The sequence below is a fragment of the Balaenoptera borealis genome, assembly GCF_965194805.1.
Source record: "Balaenoptera borealis genome assembly, chromosome: 19".
Taxonomy (NCBI): Eukaryota; Metazoa; Chordata; class Mammalia; order Artiodactyla; family Balaenopteridae; genus Balaenoptera; species Balaenoptera borealis.
Window position 1 is genome coordinate 25,837,994 of NC_138878.1, and position 22,688 is coordinate 25,860,681.

The 22,688-nt window shown below is 39.4% G+C and overlaps 1 protein-coding gene across 14 annotated transcripts in view; it reads left to right on the forward strand.

Moving 5' to 3' along the window:
* The window catches only part of CNOT1 (CCR4-NOT transcription complex subunit 1), a 98,396-nt gene that overhangs the window by 4,175 nt on the left and 71,533 nt on the right, over window positions 1-22,688 (forward strand). For 11 of the 14 annotated variants that reach the window (XM_082368784.1, XM_082368783.1, XM_082368779.1 and 8 more), the window contains exon 2: window positions 18,023-18,295. In XM_082368784.1, coding sequence (XP_082224910.1) covers window positions 18,194-18,295 — 102 coding nt within the window. In that variant the 5' untranslated portion in view covers window positions 18,023-18,193. Of the gene's footprint in view, window positions 1-1,888; window positions 1,908-5,354; window positions 5,403-15,419; window positions 15,696-18,022; window positions 18,296-22,688 lie in introns of those variants that run through there. The other 3 variants (XM_082368786.1, XM_082368785.1, XM_082368787.1) reach the window with 3 other exon arrangements.

Genomic DNA, 22,688 nt, shown 5'->3' on the forward strand with positions numbered 1-22,688 from the left:
TAAACTTGCATTTCCATTGAGGCCTTCAAAGGATGGAGCGACTTAAGTTTTAAAGTGTTCTTCAGCACTGTAAATTGAATTGTGACAGATAATTTGAGTAAGTTTTCTTCTGGTGTAGTTACAGTTTTAAGATAAAGTAGCTCTAAGAAGGGTACTCTGTTATTTTTTAGTCATTTTAAATACATAGTGCATAGTTTTATAATTTTACACATGCTACTGGGAAGATGCTTCTGAATATTCAGTTGATTTCAGATCAAGAACTTGGTTCTTTTCTGATTTTGGATTAAGCATGCTTTTTGGGCTCTTTTCACTTTTTCAGTTTTTAAAAATGAATGGTTGTTTGCTGATACAATTGTTTAAACTATGCTGATGTACAGATTGTAGTAATTCTTCCAAAATTGTGAAGTGACTTCCCTGGCAATCCAGTGGTTAAGACTCTGCGCTTCCACTTCAGGGGTTGCGGTTCGATCCCTGGTTGGGGAACTAAGATCCCACATGCTGAGTGGCCAAAAAATAAGTAAATAAATAAAATAAGGTGAAATAAAATTGTGAAGCTATCCACACAAGGCTATTAAATGTGCTTTAAAAGTTAGTATTAAGGTTCTGTTGCCCTTTTTTTGGCCACACCGCGCAGCATGTGGGATCTTAGTTCCCTGACCCCAGGGATCGAACCCGTGCCCCCTGCATTGGAAGCACAGAATCTTAACCACTGGACCACCAGGGAAGTCCCAGTCAACTCTTGATCCATTTGTTTTTATCCTTGGCAAAGCTTTCATTTCAAACCGATTTATTACCTGTCGACCATAATGTCCTTGAATATTTCCTTATCCCTTGCCAGCTGGGTTCTAAAAAAAAGTTTTACACTAGACCTTTCTAAGCCCAGTAATACATAATTTGGGGATGTCCTTGATTTGGATTACTCATATTAGTGCTTTTTGTTCTTTAGGTAATGAAGAGGTAAGTGTACCATGTATATATATCCACTGTTATGGCATGGATATTTTAGGAATATTCCTGTTCCCTTTTCAAACAGACAATTATACCAAAGATTACAGAAGTTGAGGTTGTCTGTCCAAAGGTAAAATGTAAAAATTACTTGAAAGTATTTCATTTTGATTTTTGTCTTCAATCAGTAAGCCCTCAAAGGACTCTGGCAACCGCAAAACGTTGGTATGGTAACTTACTTTAATATAGTAACCTAGTTTTGGGATATTTGTGTATAGCTTTGTAGGGTTCGTCTGTGTTTGGGTTTTAATCACTAATTCCCTCTTAATGTGCTGTTATCTACCTTGCTTTCTACCCTTGCTCCCCTGTAGTTTATTCTCAGTTCATCATCTGGAGTGATTCTTATATTTTTAAAAATTATATTGTGTCTTCTGTTCAAAACCACCCATTGATTCTCCATTTGTCTTTAGTAAAAGCCAAAGAAAGTCCTTTTATCACCTACAGGATTTAGCCCTGCCCTATACCTCTTCATATGTTCCCCCTTCTCCCCAACTTACTCTCTTCACTCTCCCCCTCACTAAGTTTACTTCAGCCACACTTGGCCTCCATGCTTTTTCTCACATATGCCATGTACTCTCTGAGGAAGCCTTTGCATTAACTGACAGTCCCTCTGTCTGGAACATTCTTCTTTTCAGGTATGTGCAAGGCTAAACCCCTGAGCTCCTTAAAATCTCAAATACTACTTTCTCCGTAAGGCTTACTCTGACCACCCTACTTTGCAATCTCCTCCCGCCCTCCTCAACCCCAGTGTGGTTCACCTTTACCCTTGCTATTTTTCCATAGTACTTAGTGTTTCTTAAAATGCTTGATAATTTTTTATGATTACTGTTTCTTTCCCCCAGTGGGAATGCAGGGATGTATGCATGGCTGTTCACTGATGTATCTCAAATACCTGACACATAGTAAGTACTCAACAAGTATTTGACTAGGTTAATATACATAATAGTAGTGTGTAAACTGTTCTCTGATAAGTTTTGGTAGCCACTTCACATTAGCCGTATACTATTTCCTACCATTTGGTGGATTTAAGTTGTGCTTGGCTTTGTGTTAACTTTGTGGAAAGTCAAACTTGAGGTGTTCGCATGTAGGGCCCACCCTGCAGAAAGTGGATGCAAAAGCTATTTTCTCAACAAGAACACTATTGATGTTTGGGCAGAATAGTTTATTGGTGGTGCTGTCCTCCTTCCTTGCAAGATGTTTATTGCATCTTTAATTCTCATTGAATGCCAATGGCTCTCCCACTCCCACTTTCAAAATGCTTTTGGAGATGATATTGCCCTCTAGTTTATAAATACCAGTAAATACCCTTTTGGGGTTCATATTTGTTGTCAGGGTTATTTTACTTAACTTTTATCCAACTATTGTTGGGGTAAGTCACAAGTTTACTTAAAATTATTTTAATTTTACAATAGCATATGTGAAAACACTACATATGGAAAAGGAATACCATGTTTCACTGATTCTAAAACAAATTTTTAACATTTTAACACCTCTGAAATTGGGATGTATCATGTCGGAAAAAATACTGCCAAATAAAGTTTGTAAGTGATACATAAAATAGTGATGCTATCACAATTAAAGACAAACCAACCTGAAATGAGATTATGGACAATTATCTCCACCTTTGATGGGTGATGAAGGTAGAAGAAATTTACCAAACTTTGACTACATTTTGTTTTCTGTTAAGTCTAGTCAAATTGTATTTTAGGGACCTAGAAATTGAATATGGTATTGGACTTAGCAGGGTTATGGAAAATTTTTGATGCCCTCAAAGCTGGTTGTTTGGTTGGGAGTGGTGGCAAAGAAGAGATAGGGAATAAACCCAAGGTATGTCCCCAGGCACTGATGAAAAGGATAATACACATGAAACAATAGAGAACAGTGTGATTAAATTTTAACAGTATGTGTCATGCATACTGAAGGGAAGGGAAGGTAGATCAGCACATCAACCTGTAGACAATCTGATGTGTTTGGAAGGTTTCAGAGGGGCTGGGGCTTGAGTTAGGCCCTGGTCTTATTACCTGATGGTTTTGTCCTCTTTATGTGGGAGTCTTTGCTTGCCTTCTGGTGACCACTAACGTCCCTCTCTTGAAGGTATTAGGGATCTCCTAGTTGGTAATTCTGATAATTTATAATAGTTTCTTTTTTTTTTTTTTATACCGCCAAATGTATGTCATAAGATCTCTCCCCCCATGGTTTTCATAGACTATTATGGATGTATTAGTTATCAGTTGCTGCACAACAAATTACCCCCAAATTTAGCTGTTTAAAGCTTCTTTGCTTTTTATTATTTCACAGGCACAACCTGGCTAGATGCTTCTGACTCACTGTCTCTCACAAAGTTGCAGTGCAAGTATTCACAGGCCATACTCATCTCATGTCTGAAGGGTAGTGAGAAGGGTCTGAAGGGTACAAGCTTACTCATGTAGCAGTTGGCAGGTCTCAGATCCTTGCTGGCTATTGTTTGGGACGTATCAGTTCCATGCCACATTGTCCTCTCCACAGGGTTACTCACAACATGACTGCTTGCTTCTTTCTGTCAGAGCACAGGCTCGGAGAGAGGTAAAACAGAAGTTAGTCTTCTTGTAACTTAATCTTGGAAATGACTTTCTGTTCTCTTATTTTGAAGCCACGTTTAAGGTCCAGCCCACACTTTAGGGGAGCAGATTACTTAAAGGTGTAAATATTAGGCAGGGATCATTGGGGTTATTTTAGAGGCTGCCTACCACAGTGGACAAAGATTCTTCCTTGGAGCTCTCTTAGGGATGCTATCTGTGTCTAGGTTTTACTTATTACCGTTAAGAAGAGGACTCTCCTTGGTTTCTGATATTAATCACTGTTTCTTCCATCTCTCTGTCCACTCCTTATTTCCCTTTTTGACTTCCTTTATTTTTTTCTTATTGAAGTATAGTTGATTTACAATGTTATATGAGTTTCAGGTGTACAACGTAGTGATTCAATGTTTTTATAGGTTATACTCTATTTAAAATTACTATAAAATATTGGCTATATTCCCTGTGCTGTACAATATATCCTTAGAGCTTATTTATTTTATACATAGTAGCTTGTACCTCTTAATCCCTTGCCCCTATCTTGCCCCTCCTCCCATCCGTCTCCACCCTTTAACCACTAGTTTGTTCTATCTTCGAATCTGTTTCTGTTTTGTTATATTCATTTGTGTTTTTTTTAAGATTTCACATATAAGATAGGATACAGTATTTGTCTTTGACTCCACTAAGCTTAATACCCTGTAGGTCCATCCACGTTGTTGCAAATGGCAGAATTTCTTTTTTTTTTGTTTGTTTTTTTGGCTGAGCCACATGGCATGTGGGATCTTAGCTCCCCGACCAGGGATTGAACCCACGCCCCCAGCAGTGGGAGCACGGAGTCTTAACCACTGGACCACCAGGGAAGTCCCTCATTTTTTTTATGGCTGAGTAATAGTCCATTTTATATATGTGTGTATATAAATGGACACATCTACTTTATCTGTTCCTCTGTTGATGGACACTTACGTTGCTTCCATATCTTGGCTGTTATAAATAATGCTGCTATGTGCTTTGAGGTGCATGTATCTTTTCGAACTAGGGTTTTAATTTTTTTCTGACATATACCTGTGAGTGGAATTGCTGGATCATATGATAGTTCTGTATTTAGGGTTGTTTTTTTTTTTTAATATTTATTTATTTGGTTGCGCCAGGTCTTAGTTGCAGCTCCTGGGCTCCTTAGTTGTGGCATGCAGGCAAGCGCATGGGCTCCTTAGTTGCAGCATGCGTGTGGGATCTAGTTCCCTGACCAGGGGTCGAACCGGGTCCCCCTGCATTGGGAGCTCCGAGTCTTAACCACTGCACACCAGCGAAGTCCCTGTTTTTAGTTTTTGAGTTCCTCTTTTTTGTTTTTTTTTTTTACTTTCCCTTAAGTGCTAAGCTTCCTTAGGACTCTCTATAGCAGGGGTCCCCAACCCCTCCCCACCACAAAGCAGGAGGCAAGCGAGCGAAGCTTCATTTGCTTCTCCCCATCATAGCTCGCATTACCACCTGAACCATTGCTCAAAATTACTGCCCGAACCATCCCCCCCACCCCCCCAGTAGAAAAATTGTCTTCCACAAAACTGGTCCCTGGTGCCAAAAAAGGTTGGGGAACCGCTACTCTATAGGCCCTCTCATTCTCATTTCTGTAGTTCTCCCATGCTGTCATCTATATGTTGATGACACTGAGATGTGTTATTAGCAGCCCATACTTTCCATGCTTCAGACTGTACGTCTAACTGCCCAGTGGATTTCATCTGTATGCTTTACTCCAGACATGCCTCATTATCTTTCTTGCCCTTCCCACTTTGTCTTCCTCAGTTGTTTCATGTCAGGAGTGAGTGGAACCCACGTGCTTAGTCTGGAAAGGTGAGTGTTTGATTCCTCCTCTTTCTTCACTTCTTTCCTTATTCTTCACAGTTTTAGAATCCTTGCAGTTCCCTCTTGAGTGCATTCACTTCTTTTTCCCGCTGATAGTCTTAATTTCTCTGTGACCTACTCTTTTCTTTCTCAATGTTTCACATTGTCAAGAGTAACTTCTAAAAGTTTTCACCCAATCATGTCCTCTTTTGGTAGGCAAAAGCAGGCTAGGGTTGTAACAAACAACCCCAAGGTATCAGTGGCTTAGCAAAGTAGACGTTTATACTCATATAACTTTCCTCAGATAACTTTCATTGAGAGTGTTCATTTAGGTTACCTTCTATGCAGTAATTCAAGAACCCAGGCTCCTTCCATCTTTTGGTGCCACCCTCCTCTAGATGTTAGGAGTTCTATACATAGCTGGTGCTTGGTGAAAGAACCACAGGGTCGTGGTGCCTGGTGAAAGAGCCAGAGGGTCGTGAGTAGGAGGTTTTATGGAGCAGTGGCTGGTATCATATTTGGCCTACATTTCATTGGGTATAACTTAGTTTGTTAGCCACACCTGTGCAAGAGGCTGAGAAATATAGTCTAGCTGTTTATCCAGGAAGAGGAAACAGATTTGATGATTATCTAATCAGACTCTGCCACTTCCCTATTTCAAATAGCTTCCAGGATTGTCTTTGTGATAAAATGCAAATTTCTGAAATGGATTCTGCACAGACTAGAGAAGAAACCCACAAAATGAGTCCCAGTTACCTTCAGAAGGCTTTTCCTCTTGGCTAGTAACAGGATGAGTGTGTTGGGGGGCGGTCTCCTAGGACTGCCATCCCCAGGTTCAGGTTCAGTAATTCACTAGAAGGACTCACAGGACTCGGCATATGGTTGTACTCAGGGCTATGATTTATTACAGCAAAAGGATACAAAGCAAAATCAGGAAAGGGAAAATGCATATGGGGTGGAGTCCAAAGAAGACTAGGCTCATTCTCCCAAGCATGAGCCTCTCCTAGTGCTTCTCCCAGTGGAGTCACACAGGACCTATTTAATTCCTCCAGCAATTGTGACAGCATATGTGTATGAAATGTCTCCCAGCAGGGAAGCTCATTAGAAATTCAGTGCCTAGGTTGGTCATGTAGGCACCTTCTGCCTACCAAATAGCAAAATTCCAGGTTCCCAGAGGGAAAGCAGGTGTTCAACATAAACCACATTTTTGGGTACAGTTTAGGCACAGTGAGCCACTCTTATTAGTTCTGGGAGTGGGAATTCGTTCTCTCAAAGTCCAAATTCTGACACCGGCCAAGAGCCAACCTGGCAAGCCTTCCTAAGGATAGCAGCCTCAGGCCTTCTATGTTAAATTAACTCTTCTGCACAGTGACTGAGGTTCAGACCTCTATAGATTGGGATTTTGTATAGAGAACCTTAGAATATGCAAAAAAAAAACAACCAAAACTTTATTGACCTAAGTTTTCTTTTTTTTTTTGGCTGCGTTGGGCGCGGGCTTTCTCTAGTTGCGGCTAGCGGGGGCTACTCTTCGTTGCGGTGTGCGGGCTTCTCATTGCGGTGGCTTCTCTTGTTGTGGAGCACGGGCTTTAGATGCTCGGGCTTCAGTAGTTGTGAGTGGGCTCAGTAGTTGTGGCTTGCGGGCTCTAGAGCGCAGGCTCAGTAGTTTTGGCGCATGGGCTTAGTTGCTCTGCGGCATGTGGGATCTTCCCGGACCAGGGCTCGAACCCATGTTCCCTGCATTGGCAGGCAGATTCTTAACCACTGCGCCACCAGGGAAGCCCGAAAATTACTTTTCTATCAGTGGGGAAAAAAAGTTCAATTCCCTTTTCAGCTTCTTGCATCTAAATTTGCATTTATGGTTACCGTTTGTATCCTTCTAGATACTCTGCATATAAGGACATACATACACATGTCACTTGCTTTTAAAAACCCTAATAGATATTTCCAACCTTTCTAGCTCCTTTTTTTAGTGTTAAATGATATTCCATTTTATGATTTACTTAACCAGTGCCCTTTTGATGGATACCTAGGCAGTTCTCAGTTGATAATGTTTTAAACAGTTGGTCTGGGACTTCCCTGGTGGTCCAGTGGTAAAGAACCCACCTTGCAAAGCAGGGGACGTGGGTTGGATCCCTGGTCAGGGAACTAAGATCCCACATGCCGCGGGGCCACTGAGCTCGCGCACCTCAACTAGGGAGCCTGTGTGCCGCAAACTGCAGGGACCACATGCTATGGAACCTGCACGCCACAACTACAGAGCCCATGCACCTTGGATCCTGCCCGCACAACTAGAGAGAAAACCCACACACCACAACAAGAGAGTAGCCCGCGCGCCGCAACAAAAGATCTTGCATGCCTCAACGGAAGATGCCGCGTGCCGCAACTAAGACCTATGCAGCCAAAAATAAATAAAATAAAATAAATAATAAAGTAAATCTTAAAAAAAAAAAAAAAAGAGTTGGTCATTTCCTGGATGAAAAAGAAATGAGTTAAAAGACAAAGTGCAGAGATGGGGGTTTAGGGGCCTAAAGCTCTTACTATTCATTGCTTTCTGTAAGGTTAGAGATATTTATATCAGGAAATGGCATTAAAACAGTTAGGGACTTCCCTGGTGGCACAGTGGTTAAGCATCTGCCTGCCAATGCAGGAGGACATGGGTTTGATCTCTGGTCCGGGAAGATCCCACATGCCGCGGAGCAGCTAAGTCGGCAGCTAAGCCGGTGTGCCACAACTACTAAGCCCACGTGCCTAGAGCCCATGCTCCGCAACAAGAGAAGCCACTGCAATGAGAAGCCTGCGCACCGTAACGAAGCAACTAGAGAAGGCCCGCATGCAGCAACGAAGACTTAACACAGCCAAAAAAACACAAAAAAACCCCAAAACAATTAGACTCTTTAAAATATTGATTTTGAAGTTATAATACAAGTTTTTAAAATCATACATCTATTTCTCTATTATTATCATGTCTTCACAACTCTACTACTTAGTAGCTGCAAGTTAAACTTTCTCTTTAAAGTTGGGATAATATCTTCCTCAACGAGTTATCAGGTTTAAATAAACTAATATAGTTGACCCTTGAACAGCATGAGAGTTGGAGCACCAACAGCTTTGAAGTCAAAAATTCACAGGTAACTTTACAGTTGGCTCTTTTTATCCATAGATTCAAACAACTTTGGATATAGTACTATATTGAAAAAAATCCGCATATAAGTGGACCCTTTCATTTCAAGCCCCTGTTGTTTAAGGGTCAACTGTATGTAAAATGCTTAGAACAATTCTAGTACTTAAGTGTTTGTTGTGATTATGCTTCCATAAGTTATCCTATTATGTACACAGTAATTATAACTGAAATTTTAATAAGTGAGCCAACATTTTGGATGAATGGCTTGGAACTGTGCAGTGTAAATCTAGAGTCCCTGCCTCCTGGAGGAATATTAAATATCAGGATATGTATTTTGTTTTAAGTTAGTGCTTAGTTGGTCATGAAGTTCTGTAGAAAATAGTGAGCTCTCTTAAAACCAAAGGAAGAAGTGAGACATCTGGGAAAATTAGTAATGGTTGCTTCTGGATGCTAGAGTAGATACTTTTCCCTGATTTTTATGGGCCATTAGTACTTTTCAACTTTGTCCATTATGGTAACACTACCCACATGTGGCCTTTTTTTTTTTGGCCGCGCCACAAGGCATGTGGTATCTTAATTCCCTAACCAGCGATCGAACCTGAGCCCCCTGCATTGGAAGCGTGGAGTCTTAACCACTGGACCGCCAGGGAAGCCCCTAATTTTATACTAAGATTAGTTAAAATTAAGTAAAATATTAAAAATTCAGTTTTTCAGTCACCCTAGCCACATTTCAAGTAGCCACATGTGGTTAGTAGCTGCCACATTGAACAGTGCAGTTGTGGAACATTTCCATAATTGTAGAAAATGAATGAGAGAAGAAGGCTCAACTCAGCTTCTTCTAGTCAGGATGCTACTTTTAAGACTTGGGAATTTTCAAGGTCAGACTTTGGTATTAGTAGACCTCAGAATTCTATGTATTTTTAATACTGGAAGTTGGGGGTTCAGTAAACTGATAGCCTTGGGTCTGGTCTATTTGGCTTCTTAAAGTACCTGTTGGTACTTAAACCTAGAGCAAGTTAGGTGATAACTATGAAGGTTGCTATGGGAAACCAAAGTGTCTTTACAGGCCTGTCTTTGGTCCAGCTGAAAGAAATTAAGGGGAGGAAAAAAGGAATCAGTGGGAGGGGCTTTCCTTATCTTAGTAGCAAGAGATTGCCTCAAGCTATACTTTCCTTAAACTAGTCCCAGAGCTATTTGTAAAGTCAGTGGTTTTCTAACTTTAAAATGCATAAGAATCACCTCCAAAGTTTAAAATGCAGTGTCCTGTTCTCTTTCCCCAAAGATTTCGACTCTTTTGGTGTAGGGTGATGCTTAGGAATCAGCATTTTATTTATTTTTAATTTTTTAATTATTTTTTTTGGCCATGCTGCGCAGCTTGCAGGATCTTAGTTCCCTGACCAAGGATTGAACCCCTGCCCGGGGCAGTGAAAGCTCAGAGTCCTAAACACTGGATAGCCAGGGAATTCCCAGGAATCAGCATTTTAAATACCTCTCTTCTCCCAATTCTTATATACAGTTGCCTTAGTTGCAAGCATTACAGTAAATTCTGTATTCTGTTAAGACCCTTGAGATCAGTGTTTACTTTTGTGTTTTCTATAGCATCTAAAGTTATGTGCATGGTATATGGTTAGGCTCAAGTGTTTGAATTAATAGGGCCACCTCTAGCAGATGATTTTTATGGTACACTGGAGTGAAATGAAAAAGGAGCATTTGACATTTTGCATAATCCTGATAAAATAAGGGATGATAATAGTAAAATTTTTCAATTAAAAATATTTTCAAAGTTTAGTGAATTTGAGCTTGTTTCTGTTATCAGGTTTATGTCGGTTTTATGCTTGAAAAGGCTCCATACATTTTAACAGTCTCCAAATTGTTGACAGTCATCATCAAAGAGAAGCCTTATTTGCATAAATAAATATGTGATACATTTAAAACATTTCTTCGAGCCATTCAAAAATTTAAAATTGAAATGCTTAAAGATAAAGGCTCATCCTTTTTTATTGACAAAATGTAATACCTTTAGAAAAATGTGAATGTATTTTGAGCCCAACATTAAAAATGATGTGAAAGTAAAGATGAAGCTTTAATTTGAGAGTTTGTGTGCATAGCAGCATTGCAGCTGTCTTGGATGCCACTTAAACAGAGAAGACAAGAGATTTAAGGGTATTAATTGCTCCTGTCAGGAGCCAACCACTCAGCTTTACCATATCATCACTCTGGACCAGTCAGTAACAATTTGGTCTGCCTGGCTATACTCCTTTAGCATGTGGTTTGTAAACTTCTCCAGCAGCTCCACTGAAAAGATTTGACAGTTGCTTACTTTTTAGCTAGCTGTTAAAGCTGATGTTGAGGTGATAGAGCATCATCAGTAGTTGTGGCACACGGGCTTAGTTGCTCCGCAGCATGTGGGATCTTCCTGGACGATGGCTTGAACCTGTGACCCTTGCACTGGCAGGCGGATTCTTAACCACTGCACCACAAGGGAAAGTCCCCTCTTCCTGTCATCTTTCTGTTGATTTCTTTTTTTTTTTTTTTTTTAATTTTGATTTTATTTATTTATTTATTTATGTCTTTGGCTGCGTTGGGTCTTTGTTGCTGCACGTGGGCTTTCTCTATTTGCAGCAAGCAAGGGCTACTCTTTGTTGCGGTGCGCGGGCTTCTCATTGCGGTGGCTTCTCTTGTTGCGGAGCATGGGCTCTAGGTGCACGGGCTCAGTAGCTGTGGTGCACGGGCTTAGTTGCTCCACGGCATGTGGGATCCTCCCAGACCAGGGCTCGAACCCATGTCCCCTGTATTAGCAGGCAGACTCTCAACCACTGCGCTACCAGGGAAGCCCTCTGTTGATTTCTTTAAACAAAGTTTTGTAGTTTTCATTGTACAATCTAGTATGTTTTATTAGACTCAATTAGGAAATTTTAAAAATGAGTTCCTGTTGATACTTCTATTTCGAATTAAATATTTCAGGTTTTTTAAAGTTTCATCTTTACTACATTGATCTGCACTGAATCTGGATTCCTAATAATGTATTTGCTGTATCCAGTAATATATAAAAGTAGCTTAAAATTGCAATAAAATGTTATTGCTAACAGTAAGCTTATTGAGTTAAATTTCTTTGAATTTTCTCTGTCCTTAAAAATATATCCCACTGTACCTCAAGGATGTTCACATACTGTGTTTGGTAGTTTCTTGAAATATTCGTTTTCACTGTGTTCTTTGTTATCAGCTTGATATTCCAGTTCATTCTTTGTGCTTGATATTAGTTTTTTTCTTATTTAATTAAATTTCAAACATAAATATGGTTCAAAAGTCAAAACCATATAAAAGATATAATCTGTGAATTTTTGTTCTGATTTCTATGTCTTCTACCCAGTTCTCACCCACTCCAGTATAGGTAACTTTTTATTAGTTTATGTCTGATCTTTCCTGTGTATTTTTTGCAAAAAAGCAGCTATGTATATGTATGCATATATATAAAACAAAAAGTAGCATATATATAGAAATTAAAGCTTAAACAAAGAGTAGACTACTTTGTACATAGTCCGAGATGTTTATTCACCAGTCACCACCTCATGGCCATTCCTTTGCTATGATAAATATTGCTGCAGTGAATAACATTGTGCATATGTTACATGTGTGAAGTGTATAGATTTCTTGGACTTCTTTAAAAATGGAATTTTAAGTGAAAGCCTCTCTGTAATCTCTGTTAATCTAGAGCTTATTTTTTCTGCACATGTTAACATGAATGTGTTTATGGGATGGGATCATGCTGTTCAGAGTACTGCAGCTTTTCAGTCAGTGTCATGGGTATTCTTTTACATTAACACTTAGAGGATTAACTATAAACCACAACTGCTTTGGTATTCCTTAGATTGGATGTTCAGGAAACAATTTGTAATACTGTGTAGTGTTCTCCAGTTAAAATGTGAAGTAATTTTACATAAGTTGGACTTCTACATACCATTTTATAAACTTTCTTTCATTTTCCAGTGTGTAGTGAACGTTTACAGCAAAACTACGTTTTAAATGTCTGTTTCATATGTTGGGTGGGATTCCATTGCATGTAGGTAGATAATCCTTCACTGATGGATATATAGATTGTTTCTAAAATTTTTAATATTAGGAAAAATATTGAGAACACACTTAAACAGTCTTCCAGAATTGCTGTTTTACTTTTTATACAACCGTATCTTTGGGAGATGTTTTGTTATCACTGTTCAGGTAACAGCTGTCTTATAGTATATTGCTGTCAAATGTCAGTGCCCTTTCATTCATAGTGTTAAATTGAGAAATGCTGGGGGGAATAACAGTAGTAGAATTACTGCTTGGAAGGATTTAGTGTTTTTGTTGCAAGATTATTGCTATTATTGTTTCCACTGTTGAAATCCCAGCGCTGTGATAACAAGTCCTTTGGGGTTTTGGAAGACATATGCCTGTGTACATTTTTAATAATGAAGATAAGGAGGCCTATTGAAGTGGTAGCTGTTTTTGAACTGTTCTTTAAGACTTTGCCTTAATAGGAAATTAATAATTATTTAAAGTCCCTGAGTCCCTGGTGTATTATGGAGACCAATACTAGGCACCGCATATACAAATAGAATGCTCCTGGGCCACAAATTCCTTACAGTTAAGGAATATCTTGGAATCTCAAATTTAGTGATCTTGAAAGAATTTAACATTTTAGTGGAAAGCTGTTGAATAGTCGCGTTATAGCTTTGCACTTAACATATTTCAATAAACGTGGCCTATAAAACATTGTGACCCAATTTATATATACACATTATGATGCTAAAGGTTAATTGGAAGGGTCTTAACAACTTGATAGTGTATGCTACTGAGGCAATTAAATTAAAAATCATCGTTATTTCCTCTCATGTGATTGTTATTTCCTCTCGTGTGATTGTTATGTCTGACTAGGAAAATTTCAGTGGGTTTCCATGCCTTTTGGTAGAGTCAAAATATAGGTTGCAAAATCCTAAGCTTCAGTTTACAGCTCTTCAAATATGTAGTGAGCTCCTACTATGGGCCATGTAGTGCTTGTAATAAGTTGGTGAACAATAGACAATTATGATCAATGCCTTCATGGAATTTACATATGAGGAGATGGGCAAATATAAATATGTTACCCATGTTTGGTGATGTAATGTGGAAAAAAGGGGGGGTTGCAATTTTGTGGTCAGGGTGATCCTCACTGAGAAGGTGACATTTGTGTAGAGTTGAAGAAGTGAGGTAGTTAGCCATCTGGGTATCTGGAAGAAGAGGATTCCAGGCAGAGGCATCTAAGGTGAGAGTGTGCTGGAGAAGCAGCAAGGAGGCCATTGTAGCTAAAGGGAATTGAGCAACGGGGAGTGAAGAAGAGGAAGGCCAGAAGAGTACCGGTGGCTAGGTTCCATCAAGCTGTGTTCGTTCATAGGCCATTATAAGGGCTCAGGCTTCCATTCTGAGTCAGTGGAGGGTTTTGAGCACAGGATGACCTATCTTGAGTTTTTTTTTTTTTAAATAAATTTATTTATTTTATTATTTTATTTTATTTATTGTTTCTGGCTGCATTGGGTCTTCATTGCTGCGCTCGGGTTTTTCTCTGGTTGTGGCGAGCGGGGCACACTCTTCGTTGCGGTTCGCGGGCTTCTCATTCTGGTGGCTTCTCTTGTTGCGGAGCATGGGCTCTAGGCCTGCGGGCTTCAGTAGTTGTGGCATGTGGGCTCAGTGGTTGTGGCTCGCGGGCTCTAGAGCGCAGGCTCAGTAGTTGTGGCACAGAGGCTTAGTTGCTCCGCGGTATGCAGGATCTTCCCGGACCAGGGATCGAACTTGTGTCCCCTGCACTGACAGGTGGTTTCTCAACCACTGCATCACCAGGGAAGCCCTGAGTTTTTTATATTTGAAAAGTCTTTTTCTTTGGCTGTTGTGTTGAGAATAGACTTGTAGGGAGCAAGGGTGAAAGCAGGGAGACTAGTTAGGAAGTTAACATAGTAATCAAAGTGAGAAATGATGGTGCTTTGTTATCATAGCTATGGTGAGAAACGACTGGATTCTGTGTATATTTTATAGGTAGAGCCAAAAGAATTTTTTGACAGATTGATTATGGGGAGTGGGGAGTCTAAGAATTTGGCCTGAGTAACTTTAAGGACAGAGTTGGTATCAACTGAGATGGGGTTAACACCTATGGGGTGGAACATTATGGGGGGCAGGGTGTGAAGATCAGGAGCTCTTTTTTTTTTTTTTTTTGGCTGTGCCACACGGCATGTGGGATCTTGGTTCCCTGACCAGGGATCGAAACCGAGCCCCCTGCATTGGAAGTGCGGAGTCTTAACCACTGGACCACCAGGGAAGTCCCAGGAGCTCAGTCTTGAATATGTCGTACAATATTTGAGATGTCATTAGGAAATTAAATAATATATTTCTAGACATCCTGAGAAATTTGGGTTGGAGAAAGAACTTATAGGAGTTATTGCTGTAGGTGGTTTTGAAAGCCATAAGACTGAAGTATATCAAGAAAGTGAATATAGAGAAGTCCAAGGACTCCAGTACTGTGAAGTCAAAAGAGGAAGGGCCAGTAAAGGAGACTGAGAACAAGAGACCAGTGAAATGGCATTTTAGAAACAAAGTAACAAAAGTGTATCTTGGAGGGAGGGATCAGCTTGTCTAAGGCTTCTGGATGGTTAAGGTGATCACATGTCCTAGTTTATACCTGTTGTCTTGGTGTAAATTGTTAATGGTACCCTGTTTATTTTCAGAAGCGTCCTACTTTGATTAATAAATTATGTTGTCATCCTACTAATAGATCTCGTAAGGTGATGGTTCAATATTGGTCATTAGTTTAATGCATTAACTTGCTCATGTAATGAAGATTGGCTTGTTGAAATTTGTGTTACACTAGTATTTTTATCCTTCGCAGTCTTTTTTTTTTTTTTTTTTTTGGCCATGCCTCGAGGCTCGTGGGATATTAGCTGCCCAACCAGGGATTGAACCTGGGTCCTGGCAGCGAAAGCGCCGAGTCCTAACCACTGGACCGCCAGGGAATTCCCTCCTTCACAGCCTTTAGATGTTAACATGGAGAAGTTGGAACCCTTGTCATGGGACTCATATCAGAAGAGAAGATAAAGTTGAAGTGCCAAAGTATCAGGAATTCATTTTCTTGGAAGGTTGTTCAACACTTGTTTTGCTGGATTTGTGCTGTACCATAGGTAAAAAATAATTAAAATAGGCTGTGATCACATCTGTTTCATGATAAAGTGATTCTGTTGTCCCTCTGTGTTAGCATTTGTGATACAAATTCTGAGCAAGGAGAAACTTTATGTCTTGCAAGCTCTTATCATCTATTGCCTTTTTGTATGTAATTGTGAATAATAATTATTAGATGTGTGTAATATAGTGTAAAGTAACTACTGTTCATGTGAATAATATACTTTGAATAATACAGTTTTAGCTGAACACAACTTGTAAAAATTAAGAATACTTTGAATTATATTTGGCACTAAGAATAAACATTTTATTTTATTGTTTTAGTTTTAGTTTAGTTTTTTGGCCGCACCGTGCAGCTTGCAGGATCTTTAGTTTCCCGGCCAGGGATTGAACCTGGGGCCACAGTAGTGAGAATGCCAAGTGCTAACCACTGGACCACCAGGGAATTCTCATCTGTGTCCTTTTTTTTGTCTTAATGAGTATCTTTCCTGCACAGTTTTGCTTCATTCTTTTTAACAACTGCCTTGTTTGGATATACCATAATTTATTTAAGCAATTACTTTTTGCTGCACTTTCTTTTTCCTATGATACACAGTATTTCAGTCAAAACCTCTGTTTCCTTTGAGTTCTTGAGGCAATGTACATGGAGGGATACAGTCTTAATTGTGGAATTTAGGTTCAGGGGTAGTGTAAGAAACACTTTTTACAACATTGCCACTTTCAGTTTCAGAAAAGATGGTACCAGTTAATGTTAACAATCTGATAAGTCCTCTGTTTTATGGTGTGTTCTCAAACTTGGATTTTTGCTAGTCTGATACAGAAAATATGCTGTCATCGTAATATGAAGGAACATCTTGCTCTAAGAATTTATAGCAAGCAAGTTTAGTTACATATAATGGATAGATATAAGCACAATTTATCTTTAACTTCTCATATGTTATTACTTTAGAATAAACAAAAATACCTTGCCACATTCCCAAGATTCTCTTACTTTTTTTTTTAAGGAGGATGTGGAAAAGGATAGCATAGGTAGAATCTTTGCTCTGTATGAACAAAACAGAACAAAAATGTAGGAACAGTGTAGTCTTTCTACATTGTTAATAAGTTATTAAAGATAAAGGCTTAAATGCCCTTACCAAGGAGCTTTTAATCTTCATGAATTTTCTTTACCTTACATAGTAAGTTCTTATGTTAATGAAAGTATGAGCAGATTTCAGATCATGAAGCTGTGGACAAGCTTAGCTCCTCGCATTCAAAGATTTTTGTTTCAGCAGTGGTACTTGGTGAATTCTTAAAAAAACTTGTGGTGTTTTTTGTTTGTTTGTTTTTTTGTGTTGTGATACAGAATAGTTCCTCTGACTCAGCAGGTTGTTGGAATTAAAATGATAAGCATCCTGTCATTTTAGCTATATTGCTGCTTCAAGCTTCCCTTTCTAAATTTTCCTAGTGCAGGAAGGAATTTGGGTTCTGAGGCCCTTAACTTACTTTTAAGCTAGCCATTCAAATACCTGAAACATATATCCTAAGATACAACTTTAAGACCAAACTATTGTATGATTCTGAAGCAGTACATAAGTAGTAAGGTGAATAGATGGGATCTTATAAATAAGTTGTAGATATTGTGAGAAGAGGGATCGAAAATGTCAGATGAGTGTTTCTTTCCACAGACCCTAATTTTACTTAAGTACTTTTCTGTGGCTTCTAAAGGGAATAGTATAAATTATCATTGAAATTGATAGAGTAGAAGCCTCAAATATTATAGGACGTCTTGCTAAAAACGACAACTTTTTTGTGGGGGGGGTGGGTGTGATATATTTTTTTTATACTAGCCCTACCTAATTTTCAAAACTTGGCATCTTTTATCAATAGTGGTTGAGACATCTTAATTTTTTTTCTTTTTAAAAAAAATTTTATTTATTTATTTATTTTTATTTTTGGCTGTGTTGGGTCTTCATTTCTGTGCGAGGGCTTTCTCTAGTTGCGGCGAGCGGGGGCCACTCTTCATCGCGGTGCGCGGGCCTCTCAGTGTCACGGCCTCTCTTGTTGGGGAGCACAGGCTCCAGATGCGCAGGCTCAGTAGTTGTGGCTCACGGGCCCAGTTGCTCCGCGGCATGTGGGATCTTCCCAGACCAGGGCTCGAACCCGTGTCCCCTGCATTGGCAGGCGGATTCTTAACCACTGCGCCACCAGGGAAGCCCGATCTTAATTGTTTTAAAAGATCCTTAGTGGTATTTCAGGTATTAAGATGGAAAGATGGTTATTTAACCCTTTTTAACCCTAATAAAAAGTTAACTAATTAAAAATACCTTTTTTTTTTTTTTTTAAACAGGTGCCATGTTTCAGAACAGAGTAAGACCCCTGGTAAAGAACTGAAGACACTGTACAGACACCAGATATAGGCTAATTACAAAGAAAGCATTAACCTGCCTCTGAGGTGACTAAAGGGGAATAATGGTGATTTTGCGCCGGGCTCGGCCGCCTGCTTCCGCCCCAACCAGCAATGAATCTTGACTCGCTCTCGCTGGCCTTGTCTCAAATCAGCTACCTGGTGGACAATTTAACCAAGAAAAACTACCGAGCCAGCCAGCAGGAAATACAGCATGTAAGTAAACTAGTGAGAAAACAAGCACCATTAAAGGAATGAGTATGCAGTGAAAAGAAAATTGGAAATTTTTGTGGGTATGTTGCATGAAAAGTAACTTTTGCCCCTTATTTCAAGTGATTTCAGTTTAATATATAAAAGAGAGCTTTCACAAGGTTGTTCAGCTGTCACCATCTAACTCCAGAATGTTTTCATCACCCCAGAAAGAAACACCTGAATCCATTAGCAGTTGCTTTCCATTTCTCCCTCCCTCCAGCCCCTGGTAACCACTAACCTACTTTGTGCTTCCATGGATTTGCCTTTCTGGACATTTCATATAAATGGAATCATACCATATGAGGCCTTTTGTTTCTGCCTTCTTTCACTAGCGTAAGTTTTCAGGGTTGATCCATGTTGGAACATGCATTTAGATATTTAGGTTTGGTTCCACTTTTTGGCTGTTGTGAATACTGTGGCTGTCAACATTCATTTACAAGTTTTGGGTGGATGTTTATTTTAAATTTTGAGGATATATACCAAAAAATGGAATTGCTGGGTCATATGGTTACTCTGACTTTCTAAAGAACTGCTAGACTGTTTTCCAGAACACTGTATCACTTTTCACTTCTAGGAGCAGTGTATGAAGGCTCTAGTTTTTCTTGATCCTCACTAATACTTGTTATTGTGTGTCTTTGCTTTTAGCCATTCTAGTGGGTGTGAACTGGTATCTCATTGTAGTTTTGATTTAGAGTTAATGATGCTGAGCATCTTTTCATGTGCTTAATTGTATATCTTTGGAGAAATTTCAGTTTGTCCCCCCACAACCTTTTTTTAATTTTTTATTATTTATTTGGCTGCATCAGGTCTTAGTTGTGGCTCCAGAGCACATGGGCTCAGTAGTTGCGGCACTTGGGCTCCCTAGTTGTGGCACGTGGACTTAATTGCCCCACGGCATGTGGGATCTTAGTTCCCCGACCAGGGATTGAACCCACATCCCCAGCATTGGAAAGTGGATTCTTAACTACTGGACCACCAGGGAAGTACCCCCCACCACCAGGGAAGCCCTAATTTTATTTTTAAAATAGATAATATAGTGGGACTTCCCTGGCCAGTGCAGGGGACACGGGTTCGAGTCCTGGTCCAGGAAGATCCCACATGCCGCAGAACAACTAAGCCCGTGAGCCACAACTACTGAGCCCTCGTGCCACAACTGCTGAAGCCCGCGAGCCTAGAACCTGTGTTCTACAACAAGAGAAACCACCAAAATGAGAAGCCCGCACACCACAATGAAGAGTAGCCCCCGCTCACCGCAACTAGAGAAAGCCCGTGCACAGCAATGAAGACCCACTGCAGCCAAAAATAAATAAATAAATAATTTTTAAAAACTAGATAATATATTAACCTGATTACTCTAGCTACCCATTTCTCCTACCCATAGGCAACTGATACTACCTATTTCTTAACTGTCCTTACAAAGATATTTGCATATAGAAAATAGGGAAATATTTCCCATCCCTTTTCATATGGTGGCATACAGTATAAACTGTTCTGCATCTTGATTTATTTAATTTATTTAGTTAACTAGTTTATCCTGGAAATGATTCCTTATCCATACACAAAAAGCTTCTTCATTCTTTTAAGGGTGCATAGTAAACCATGATATGGATGAATCATATAGAATTTACTTCACTATTGATGACATTTAGGTTATATAAAATTTTTTTTTTTTTTTTTTGCTATTGACAGTGTTGTTACAAGGTCATTTCTTACATGCATATATCTGTTAGTATGTAGGATAGATTCCTAGAAACGCAAGCTTGGGCAACTCTTCTGCTCTGCTCTCTAATGGAAAAGCTCAATTCTTAGAATTATATATTTCTATTTGATTTTTTTCTTTTCATGTAGCACTGTTTCTCTGGTACATTGAAAAAGCAGGTGTGTATGCTTATGGAGTTTATTACATTTGATGCTGCTTTAACAAATTATAGTGCTTAAGTTCGTTGTTCTAATACCTTCAGTGGTCCTCTTACTATGGAACAAAGTCAAAGCTCCTCAGTAAAAAGTTTCAGGGCCCTTTAAGTCCAGTTCTAAATGCGTTTCTTGGAATTCTGTTCTTTCAAGAACCAAATCCAATACCACCTTGCCAGTGAAGACTTACCCTCCTTTTCCTTTATTTGGATTAATTCCTTAGGCTCATTCTGAAAGCTGTGTTGGTCAGAATGTGACCTAACAGTTTCATGCAGCTACTATTTAAACATCTGCTGTGTGTCACATACTCTTCTTGTGTGTGTGTGAGCTTTTTTTTCAAAGATTTAATAACATGTATACATGGGAGAGACTGAGGAAGACTGAGTAACTCCTAATCAACTTTTTACTGAAGTAAAATGTACATACCAAACAATTCATAAATCGTAAGTGTGCAGATGAATTTTCATAAAACGAACATAGCTATTAATAACCATGCAGATTAAGGAAATTGATACTAGCATCTCAGAAGCTGTTTTAGTTGTTGAACATATCACTTACGACCCAGCAGTTCTGTTTCTGTGTGTGTACCAAACAGAAATGCATATATACATTGATCAAAAAACCATATATTGTGATAGCCCAAAGTTGGAAACAATCAAGTGTCCATCAACAAGGTATACTAAGAAGCAGTGAGACTATTTTGTGGAACAACATGGATTGATCTTACAGTGTTGACTGAAAAATGCTAAACATTCTGTCAGTTCAGTAATTCTGTGCACGGTCAGTTCTCTCGTCATAGCAACCATTCAAGCATTTACAGTGTTCCAGGCATTATTTTTAATGTGATTTTATGTCAGTTCTCACATTCTTGTTACAGTCATGCAGGATGCGTAGTGGGTAGTATTGTTCCCATTTTACACTAAGGTTCAAAGACATTAAATATTTTTGCCCACTGGTACTCTGCCTGAAAGTGGCAGATGTGAGATCGGAACCCACAACATTCTTATGTTGAATCTCTTTGTAATTGTTCACGGAAGACAAAGAGGTAGAAGGAAATTAGAGACTCTGGATTGGAAGGTCATCTAGTCCCAAGTTTGACCCCCTGACAGCCCCTACTATAAAACATCTTCCACTTTTTGTCAGAGTGGCCTTTCTAAAATGTGTAGCTAATAGTCTCTTTGCCATTTTAAAATCTTTTGTGTGTCTCTGTCCAACTCAATTTAAAGCTCATACTCCCTAAGCTGGGCCTCTGTTGCTGTTCTTTGGAAGCAGATATGAGACATTTTGGAATGCAGGTTATTTATAAGGTTTCAACACCTGTAGGAGGAGGAGGACTGATTGGAAACAGAATTGGACAGAAGGAGAACTACAGTGGAAATCTTCATCAACTCCATGGGGAATTCTGGGATGGGTATCAGAGTTGTCCCATGGGGGGCCCAAATGGCTAGGCCTTCATATCCCTGTTGTTATTGTGTGAGGGCTCCTTAGGGAGGGCATGTTCCCTTGGGTAGTATGATTGTATCTTAGACATTGAAGGAGCTGATTGCTGGGACACCTGCAACTTTAACTTGAAGTGGGAAATATGGTGGCACTGTCTGAATTTACCCCAGCAAGGCTCTGCGTGATCTGGTCAATTTAATACTATATTTTAATTGGTTTGATCATCTTCCCTACTCCCAAGACCTCATGGTGTGGGACTGTCCTTTAGTTTATGTCTCTTATACCTAGCATTTAGTAAGTGTTCAAATGCAATTGGAATGAAAGAAGGAATAAATTAATAAGTAATTGATTTTGAAGGTAAATGTTAGAATGCTTGGTTTCAGCCTATGGCTGAGGTTTTCAGTGTCTACAGATATTCTTTAGACAAGTGTGTCCTCAGTGCTACCTTTGCAGATAGTCCCCTCTCTTTTACTTTTAGAATGATTAGGAATTTAGAACTGGGATAGGAGCAGGGTTCTAGTTCTTGACTCTGTCTTGATTTCCTTTGGTGATATGTAAAGGCTTATTGCAGTTCATAGATGCCTAATATATTTTTAGTGCCATACTTTTTGGGGCTTAGACTAATAGGTTGGCTAGGATTGTGTTCCCTTTGTTATTTCTCCTACTGACAAGTGGAAAGAAGGAATGTTTATTGAATGTATTAGATGTATGAGTTCCCTAAACATGAACAATGAGCTAGTTAGTATTACCATTTTATAGATGAAAAAACAAGTTTAGAATTTAATTTGCCCCCTCAGTCAGGATTTTATGATGTTCTTTAGAGGAGCAGTCCCCAACCTTTTTAGCACCAGTGATCGGTTTCATGGAAAAAATGGGCAGGGATGCGGGAGGGAGAGGGTGATGGTTCAGGCGGTAATGGGAGCGGTAATGGGAGCGATGGGGAGCGCAGATGAAGCTTTGCTCCTTGCCCACTGCTCACCACCGCTCACCTCCCGCTGTGCGGCTG